The 10,245-nt window shown below is 38.1% G+C and overlaps 2 protein-coding genes across 4 annotated transcripts in view; one reads left to right on the top strand and one right to left on the bottom strand.

The window, feature by feature from the left end:
* The window catches only part of LYSMD2 (LysM domain containing 2), a 29,678-nt gene extending 24,278 nt beyond the window's left edge, over positions 1-5,400 (top strand). For both annotated transcript variants that reach the window (XM_023227159.2, XM_023227158.3), the window contains exons 2-3: positions 3,383-3,714; positions 4,816-5,400. In XM_023227159.2, coding sequence (XP_023082927.2) covers positions 3,383-3,714; positions 4,816-4,858 — 375 coding nt within the window. In that variant the 3' untranslated portion in view covers positions 4,859-5,400. The remainder of the gene's footprint in view (positions 1-3,382; positions 3,715-4,815) is intronic.
* Positions 5,401-7,432: 2,032 nt separating this feature from the next.
* The window catches only part of SCG3 (secretogranin III), a 40,148-nt gene continuing 37,335 nt past the window's right edge, over positions 7,433-10,245 (bottom strand). For both annotated transcript variants that reach the window (XM_023227231.2, XM_023227230.2), the window contains one exon: positions 7,433-9,026. In XM_023227231.2, the coding sequence (XP_023082999.1) occupies positions 8,908-9,026 (119 nt within the window). In that variant the 3' untranslated portion in view covers positions 7,433-8,907. The remainder of the gene's footprint in view (positions 9,027-10,245) is intronic.

The raw sequence follows: 10,245 nt of genomic DNA on the forward strand, positions 1-10,245 counted from the left end.
GTGTACTCCTGGAGTACAATGGTGTGATCTCAGCTTAGTGCAACCTCTGCCTCCTGGGTTCAAGCGATTCTCATGCCTCTCAGGCTTCCAAGTAGCTGGAATTACAGGCATGCGCCACCATGCCTGGCTGATTTTTGTTTTTGTTTTTGTTTTTTTTAAGTAGAGATGAGGTTTTGCTGTGTTGGTCAGGCTGGTCTCAAACTCCTGACCTTGGCCTCCCAAAGTGCTGGAATTACAGGCATGAGCCTCTGCACTCAGCCCGTATGTCGTTCTAAATACTTTACATGAATTAATTCATTTAATATTCACAATGATATATGGAGAGGAAGGAACTATTACTATCCTTACTTTACTGATAAGTAAGCAGACAGGGAATGGTTAGAAAATGGGAAAGCCAGGATGTGAACCCAGAAAGTATGGCCCCTGAAACCTTGCTTCTGAGTACTATCCTGTATTAAACTCAAGACTCAAATCTGCCACTGTCCTTAGATTGGTTCCCACCTTGATGCTAACTGTGTCTGGATATCCCTGGTGTCCTTGACTCTGGCATCTCATGTGTCATCTTAGAGTCTAGACCATAAAGGTCCACATACATCTTAAATGCTTACTAATGACATTGAGATGAAGACGGTGAAGCCCCTGACTTCAGGAAGCCTGTGGACCAGTTATAGTGAGTCACTTGTGCAGCAGTAAGTACAGAAGCCAGGGGAGCCTTGCCCTTCACTGCCTATGGACTCGCTGACTACATGCAACCTCTGACTCAGTCACCTTGTCTAGTCCTCTGTAGGCCCCTTGCTTGGCCTTGATGCCCCATTGTGCTCCATATGATAGATGTATCTGTCAGCATCCCAGCAGAATACAGATAACACTCTCAGAGGATGTGGCCGAAGAGAGTTTAATGAAGGGACATTCACTGAGTGTGAGCATGGTTGAGGGAACCAACAAGGAAAGGTGAAGCACCCAGAGACTAGCAATAGTAGGGAGACATTACCCCTAGGCCTGAAGGGCCAAGGGAACACTGGCAAGATCTGGAGCCTTGAATCTGGGACTCCTGATAGGAACTCTCACCAGAGAGGAATGCAGCCACTGGTTATGGTAAGGTCGTTCTGCTGCTATTGGAAAACCAACTGGAATTCCAAGGACAAGGGAGCCTGGGTAATGCAGTTCTTAAAAAGTCAGTCTCCTAGGTTTTAGAACAAGCCCAAGAAGAGTAGGGAATGGATTGGGAGGGGAGAGTGGGTTTGAAAGGAGAATAAGCAGCCCAACAGACAACTTACTACCCATTTCTGATTACTTCATTTTCCATGCCCACTCCTTTGACCTGTGTTAAGTCATTCATCCATCCATCCATCCATCCATCTGTCCATCCATCCTGAGCACTTAGTGTGTATGAGATCTTTATCAGACCAGGAAGGCTATAGCAATAAGCAGTTCTTGCCCTGAAAGAATTCATAGTGTACTCTTACAGTTCCTAGCTCTGCTCAGCAGTTTGGATCCTGGTGTTCCCATCTGTTTCTGTCTTCCATCATTATTCCCAGGAAGCAATGACTATTAGCAATTGTAGTCCCCTTCTGATAAGCATTTCAAAGGGCACTGTATCAGCAAGAGCTCTTTCAGCTACAGGAGACAGACAACCTAACTCAAATTGGCCTAAACAAAAAGAAGCTCCAAGTGGAGTTTAGTGGCTCTTGGAAGTGAGCACGTTCTGTCTTCAGGCTGTGATCCAGAAGTCCAAATGCTCACTTCTAAGGTGGCTGCAGTATCAGATTCCACAAGGTGCCAGGATGACTGCCAGCATCTCCAGCCTATCTCCCTCTGGCAGAAAACAGCAGAGAACTCTCCCCTCTACCGCCCTGCAGAAATCTCTCTGCATGTCTGAATGATTCTGTCATGGGCCTGTGATCTATCACGAAAGCCTGTGATGCTCCACAGGGCAGGAATGAGTCATATGTTCACTCTGGAGCCAAGGGAGGGCTTAGTGTCATTGGAAGCCTATGTACTAAGAGAGATGGAGCAGTTGGATGCTTGGGGGCAAGATCTAGGGGCCCTAAAGGTGAAATAGCATATACCTGAACCTGCTATGGGCAGAGTGTCCACGTTATTAACCCTCTCAAACCTGAACTAGACCAGATATACTTTGGATTTTTAGTTTTTAGTTTTGTCTCTAAAAGGCACCCGCCCATGTTTATGTTCTCTTTCTCCTTAAACTAGAAACTAGAACACAAAAGACCATCCTTTTAAAAAATCTCATTCCTTTAATGGAGTACCTTTAGAAGAAAAAAGAAAGCTTTACATGTATGATTTGCATGGAATCAACCTATAACAAAGCAGGACGAACAGGGTCCACTTAGTTGACTTGGTTTTGCAGGTTTTTTGAAGTAGAAATATAAATTTTTTTGTTTTTACTCAGAATTCATTTGGCATTAAAGGCTCCCCGGAATGTGGTTTCATTAGTTGTGCACTTTAATCCAGATGTTGTATGGACTTTGGAGTCAGACAAAAATCCCAGTTTAAACATTTAAAGAGCCATGTGTACTTGGTCAAATCTACCATCTCTTTTGTGTTTTGATTTCTTCATTGGAAAATGGAGAGTAGTAAGTACCATCCACTGCCAGATACTCTAATCACTACTTTCTCTCTCTCTTTCCATATAGATATATATGGGAATATATGTATAGAATGTACATATATTTTATCTATTCTCTCATATATATATCTCATATCTTTTTTGATATATACATATCAAATATATATTTGATATATACATATATATCTCATATATATATCTATGATCTCATATAGATATATAGATATATATCTCCTCGATGCGAGTGGGTATATAAGCTCTCATTTACTCCTTGCAATAACCCTGTGAAAAGTAGATGGTTCCTGTCTTACACATGAGGAGAAAGGATCAATGAGATAAGGAACAAGCTCATGTTCATACAGTAACTGTATTTACTAAGCACAGTTCTAGAGACATGGGAAGCACTCCATAAGTAAAACAGCAGCAATTGTTAAGTTTTTAAAAAATCAGATAATAGAAATGTTAAAACAAGAATGGAATTTATTAAGTGCTAAATATTTTACATTTTTAAACTTCCGAGATTTAAGTCCACTGATATTAAAAGCTGCCTTGTAGTAGAAATAGTATAGTGGGGAAAAATTAGTCTGTCCTTTTTTAAAATCGGGAAACAATTTTCCAACATCTCTTGAAATAACTGGAGATATCTGGGAAGGTTACTGAACCTGAATGAAGAGTCTCAGATCCCAAGAAAGCATTGTGTACATTTTGCTTATGAATATTGGTAGTTGTTATATAATAAACCTTACTCATTGACTTGGTTATATGTAACTCTGTGTTTCCTTTTTTATGTTTTAGATGGAGCAGATTAAAAGGGCCAATAAACTGTTTACCAATGACTGTATATTTCTGAAGAAAACTTTGAACATCCCAGTTATATCAGAGAAGCCTTTGTTGTTTAATGGACTTAACTCCATTGATTCTCCAGAAAATGAAATTGTTGATAACAGTTTTTCTCAGGAAGAAGAGCCAGTGGTGGCCAGAGAAGACCTCCCTCCTCCCAGTCCTCAAGAATCTGATGTTCAGCCTGTGCAGCCTGAGGAAGTATCAGCCAGAGATTTCCTGCAGAGACTTGACTTGCAGATTAAGTTATCAACACAGGCAGCCAAGAAGCTAAAAGAAGAGAGCAGGTAAGAATACCCTGGTACAAATGTCAAAGTCTAAATAAATCACTATTAAGATGTCCTTGCTGGGCCAAATCTTTCTTTTCTCTCTCTCTTCTTTTCTTTCTTGCCTTTCCTTTTTTTTTTTTTTCTTTAAAAACTGCATTTTAGTTCTAGAAAGGCATTTTTTAGTATGTAAGCTCTAAACAGAGCTGCCGCTGGCTGCACAAGGCTTTATCTGTTGCAGTGTTATTATCTGTTATTTACTATAAAAAGTTTGCTTCTTTTCTTTAATAGCATCACTGTCCAGCTAGCAATTCTGGATAGCAGCAAAGTAAAAGCGTCTCTCTCATTGACACATTCAAGAGAAGCAGTGTCGTAGAAAATACTTGTAAAATATTGATCTTTATAAATGATCTTTATAAAACTTGTCAAAGACATTGTCTGTTATTTGTTACTGAGTATTTCCTACGTAAGATCTCATGCAAGCTTTTTTCTTTGTTTTTTTAAATTTGGTATTAGGACAAACCTTTCTCTCTCCTATAGGAATTGGTTTCTTGTTTTCTTTATGATTTGATTTCAAAAAAGTACAATCTACTGTTTCCTTTTTTGCTCTGGTTACTGGGAAGCTTGCAACTAAAATTGATACCTGGGTTCAACTCCTATAATATTTCTTATGAATCTTATTCAATGATTAATACATTGGTTTCCTTCTCCTTTCCTTAGTCCTGATTTTTTTATTTCTTTTTTTTTATCTTATTATATATATGCCTTTTGTTGTTGGTACCTTAAATCCTTTTGAGAAAGAGGTGGAATATAGAAAACATAAATATAAATATGAATATAATTTAGTATAGATTTAAAATATATTTAAATATAATATAGACAAATGTAAATACATAAATGAATGATACTATTTATTCTAATAACTGAGATACGAATAAAATGGAGATAGTAAGGTATGTCTTAAGTATTGGCATTTCATACAATTTTCTAGGCATGCACAATATTCTAAGTTGATATATTCCTTCTTTGGCAAGTGGATATTAAATTGTATAATAAGTTTATGTTTTAGTTTTCTGAATACAGTTCTAAACACTGATTTATGCTGTATTTATTTTCTTTCAGAGATGAAGAAAGTCCCTATGCAACTTCCCTCTATCACAGTTAGGTGATTTGGGGGCATAACTCTAACCAAAATTAAGATATGTTTGGACGATAAAGAATCCAACAACTGAAGATTCAAAAACATCCCTTCTGGATTCCTATAGTGTCCATCTTAAAATCATAACTAGGTAGTTCTACCTGCTGCAATTGCACTGAAGTGATTAGTTCCCTCTGGCTTTCTATAATTTTAAGTCTTTATTATGGCATGATGGCAAGGTCGTATCCTAAAGCTCATCACTTTTGTAGGTGGTGTTAGTTTTTAGACTAGCTTTTATAAATACTAATTGACATAAAGCATCAAAGACTATTTATATATTTAGGCTAAAAATAACGTTTATCTCCTTATGCAATCCTGATCATGTGAAAATATGGTTGCTGTTTAAATAATGCTGAATTTGCTGTGTGTTTATAACTTAAGTGCTATATATATATTTCGATATGTCTTACGTATATTCTATTAATATAAAGAAGCAAATTTTGTCTGCTATTTTGTAACAATAAACTACAAAGCCTGAATGAGAAAATAAACTATGTTTTTCAACTTGAGTCTTCATTTTTTTAACAAATGAGAAAATAAAATTGACTTTTAAATAATATATTTAAATGGTGACAGCTCCTTCTTCACTTTAATGGTTTTTATTATTATAAATGCAATTTTGAAAAAAGTATTACTAATCTAAAAGCAAATCAATTACAATTACTGGTAATCTTGGCATTTTCATTGACCTAATGTGATTCAGATATGGTGAAAAGATGGAATAAATCAAAAGAACAAATAAATAATACCATAATCTGACATTATATTGCAGAATTCTAGTTTCGATTTCATTGCTAAGTTACTTTATGAGTGTTTAGTAGTCCTGTACTTATTTAAATTGACTTTTATTCTCATAATTTAATTGGTCTTTATTATATGTATAGATTACAGTAGTATACTTTAAGCAATATGTCATTTATAATTAAATATTGTTTTGGTCTCAATTTCTGTTCAACTGTTAGATTAAATAAATCTTTAGGCTTCCACAAAAAATCCCCATATCTACCCCATCCCAGCATAGCAAAAATACTTTCACTTTCTTCTTTTTGTTGTTTTTTCTCCTCTCTTTCTTTTATCTTCCCTTGTTTTCTTTCCCCCATTGTGCTTCTCCAGCTCATCCATTAAGCAAGAAACAAGTACCCTTAGGTGTTAATGCATCAGAGCTTGCAGAATTAGAACTGCACATATCCAGCCCTTGAAGCTGACCAACTGCTGCATCAATGGGAAACAGTAGCTGTCAGCCCCTGTCTTGCTGATTTTTTTGTTTGTTCCTAACATACATAATCCCTATGTCTTATCTTTTTTTTCTCACATTATAGGATCTTTGAAATAGGGTACCCTCTTGATCATGCTTTGCTGTTTTCTTGTATTCACTACCTGAACTGTGGGGAGTTAGTTGGATGAAGAGAGACCTAAATGAAAAAAAATAAGGGGAGGAAAACAGGTATGCGTGTAAGAAAAGGTTCAAGCAAACATCTGTGGTGGCCTAGGAACCATTAAAAATGTAGAGTTATCATGCTATTTAACATAAAATGTTCTGAAATTTGAGAGTAATCCAAAAGACGTAACAGCTCAAATTTGAAATTAAGACCACAATCTCAAAAACATTTTTTTTCTGAGTATTTTATTCTTGCCTAAGGTCTCTCTTAGCATTCTCTAGCCAAAACATTGGTCATCTTCAAGTTATTAGCAACTTGGAATTCTTTGTGCCCACAGTTAAACTATTCTGGACTGAGTACTTTAGTCCCTACCTTGCACATAGAATCACTGGAGTGGGCTGAGAGACAAGAAACTTAGGTTCTATCCCAACTTTACCATTTCTTGGCTGCATGAGCTGGAGCATATCCTGTGCTTTTGTTCCCTTTGTGAACCAGTTTCCTCTTTCATAAAATGGGACTGATGATCTTCCTTTTGTTTTGGTTATGGATAGGAGCTAATGAATGCCAATGTGCTTTGAGAACCATAATAAACTCCCTAAGCACGTTTCTTATTTTTAAAAATACTGCATATTTAAATACTTTATAGGAAAGTGAATGGATAAAATGCTTTAGCCAGCGCCAGTTTATTGTCTGATGCACACGCAGCCTGTTTGGGTATGGCTGAATGGGAGTCAGTCATGTTATCAAAGATGACTCATGGAAACAGTCTGATTCACTGTGTTTTGGCAAGTGTTATTTGGACAAAGGTGTTTTTAGTTCCCTGTCCCCACTCACGGATGGGTACTGGCTTCTCTAGAACATACTGAGTTTAGTTCGTGTGTGTGTGTGTCAGGCTTTGGCTTTTGTTTGTTTTTGCAACTCTCTGGAGAGGATGGGAGAAGAAAACAGCCTTTCCCCCACAGTCCCCACCAAAAGTTGGGATACCAAGTAGGGGCATTCAGGACAGCAATGCAGGTGTCAAAGACCGTTTGAAACAGTGACAACTAATGTGTCCAGAGTTGGTTCCTGCCAGTGGGTTTGTGGTCTTGCTGACTTCAAGAATGGAGCCAAGGACCTTTGCAGTGAGTATTATAGCTCTTAAAGATGGCACTGACCCAAAAAGTGAGCGGTAGCAAGGTTTATTTTGAAGAGCGAAGGGACAAAGCTTCCATAGCATGGAAGGGGACCAGAACAGGTTGCCGCTGCTGGCTGGGGTGACCAGCTTTTATTCCCTTATTTGTCCCCTCCTATGTTCCCTTTTTGCCCTATCAGAGTGGCCTTTTTTCAATCCTCCCTGCGATTGGCTACTTTTAGAATCCTGCTGATTAGTGCATTTTACAGAGTGCTGGTTGGTGCGTTTTACAGAGCGCTGATTGGTGTATTTTACAAACCTCTTGCTAGCTACAGAGCACTGATTGGTGTGTTTTACAGAGCACCGATTGATGCGTTTTACAATCCTCTTGTAAGACAGGAAAGTTCTCCAAGGCCCCACTCAACCCAGGAAGTCCGGCTGGCTTCACTCTAATACACAAAGCATTATGTTATTTTTACAATTTGAAGTAAATATATAGAAAAATATGTATGTAATTAATTTACATTTTCAAAGCATTCTCTGGTTTGGGAACATTAATCATTAACATTTCAAGAGGACCTTGGGCCACTGTATGTTTCCAGGGCTGTATTTGTAGTGGGGGCTGAGTTGCAGGGACCTGAAGTTCATTAACCTTTTCCTCCAGGGAAGCTGCTCTACCAGCTTTGGATCACAAGGAAGGAATGATTTTTATCTCGATTTCTACCCTACTGCCTGGCCCTTTGCTCTCTGTTGGGAAACCTTGGCTTGGATCTAATGCAGTTTAGATAACTGAGATGTGGCATACATTTTTACCTTGCTTTATGCAGGGTTTATGACCTCATTTGTCTTCTTAGAGAGTACATAAATATCTCTATAAGTAAACTCAATGTCTGAAAAGTCACTAATAGGAAGTGTTAAGAGCAGGGTGAAATTGTTAGTAAATCCAGCAAATCCTATACCCATGTACCTGGATCCTTTTTATGTCACTGGGCCTAATAAAAAGCCAGCTAAAAAGAGCAGCCAAAAAAGCAGATGGCTCCTCCAAAGCTATGAGACTTTGAGAAAATGAGAATTTATTTCAACTCCCCAAAGGGAACTGCTATTGGAAACGACATCCTGTAATAGACATACTCTGCAAGGTGCTTTGGTACCTGGCATGCCTTGAAAACAGAACCCACTTAATTCTTCAGGGAGTGCTTGTGTGGATGGACAGTGGAAGAAGGGTGAATTTTAAGGTCAGTGCATTAGAGGCTTTTTCAAAGCAACATATTCTGATTATAAAATATAAGTCTATGAGGAAATAAGGATTCTGTATACAAAATCTCAGCTTACATACAACTTTACTTTCAGATAGTTTTTACGGGAAGAAAGCTATGTTTTAACCACTTGTAAAAGGTTAACTACTGTAAATTCAGCACTTTCTAATAACCCTTGCGTCAAAAAATTTTAATCACAGAATTAGAAGTGTTTTAAGCTATATTATGTTTTCTGAAACAGTTGAAAGACTCCTGGATCTTTTGCCATTTTTACAGGCTGCTATAAATGCGCTTGATGGCCTCAGCTTCTTCCTTGTCAAGGATGCCTTTCTCCACATAAGCATCAGCTTGTTGGTTGATGAAATCTCTCATCTTCGAAAGGTCATAATCTGGAAAATATTATTACAGCATCATGAACAAAGATCAGGAAAGGCCAATCCCATTACAGTGATTACCATTAACTGAGAAGCATTTTATATGATAACACAATTACCATTCTCCATTTTTCACATTGGGAGACATTTTAATTGGTAGCATTTGTGCAGTACTTTGCAGTATAAAATAATGTTTACATGTATTATCTCATCTGCTCTTCATCACAACCCTGTGAGATGTTCAGGTGGATCATACCATCCCCATTTGACCAAACAGGAAATAGGCTCATGACTAGGGCTTTGCAAACTTTAATGTTTATACCAAACACCTGGGGCTATTGGGAAACAGCAGAGTCATATTCAGTAGGTCTGGGGTGAGGATCCAGGTTATGCATTTTAAACAGCTGTCAGGTGATACCGATGCTGTTGGTCCAGGAACCACACTTGAGGGTTAAGTGCCTTGTTCAAGGTCACATAGGTAGTAAAAGTTATGATCAGAACCGGGTGTTCTGACTTCCTGACTTACACTAGGTTTAAGTCCCTGTTGATGTGACAAACCACTTTTTTTTTTTCAAATTAAGAGTTACTTTATTTCATGCTATTTGAATTGTATGCAAGGAGCAAAAAGCCAAACTGTAAACTCTTTTTGGTTCCTCTGTCCTACTTAAACAAACAAACAAACAAAATCTGTATAAATTGTCAAAACACCCACCAAAAATAAAGATTTCCAGGTAAGAAGGCTGCCTATGACACCTTTCTGAAGGTTTTAAAAACCCCCATTTTCTCTTGATCCTTTAAATATTAAGCAATTATAGCTGTAAATGACTAGAGAGACCCCCGCTTTCTGTTCATTGGTAAGGAGGACAGAAAGGGGAGAGTGGGTATAAAAGGGTGGTTTAGCAGCCACCCTTAGCGAGCCTGAATGTATTCTGAGCTTGGGTCACTTGGGTATTCTTAAGCTCTTATGAGAAAGGAAAACGAACCACGAAGGACCTCTCTACAATCACTGAGTGAGTGAGGCTTAGACAGGGCTTATTTCCTCTCCGGCAAGCAGGACATCTGCTCCCTGTTAGGGCACAGCCATGAGGATTGAAAGAGAAATCCCAGCACTGAGCACTTTATAGCCATCACCTTAATTGCTCCCCACAAAACCCCATTAGGTTATATCCTATGACTTTTCTTCCTTCCTTCCTTCCTTCCTTCCTTCCTTCCTTCCTTCCTTCCTTCCTTCCTT

Source organism: Piliocolobus tephrosceles, chromosome 6, assembly GCF_002776525.5.
Source record: "Piliocolobus tephrosceles isolate RC106 chromosome 6, ASM277652v3, whole genome shotgun sequence".
Classification (NCBI taxonomy): Eukaryota; Metazoa; Chordata; class Mammalia; order Primates; family Cercopithecidae; genus Piliocolobus; species Piliocolobus tephrosceles.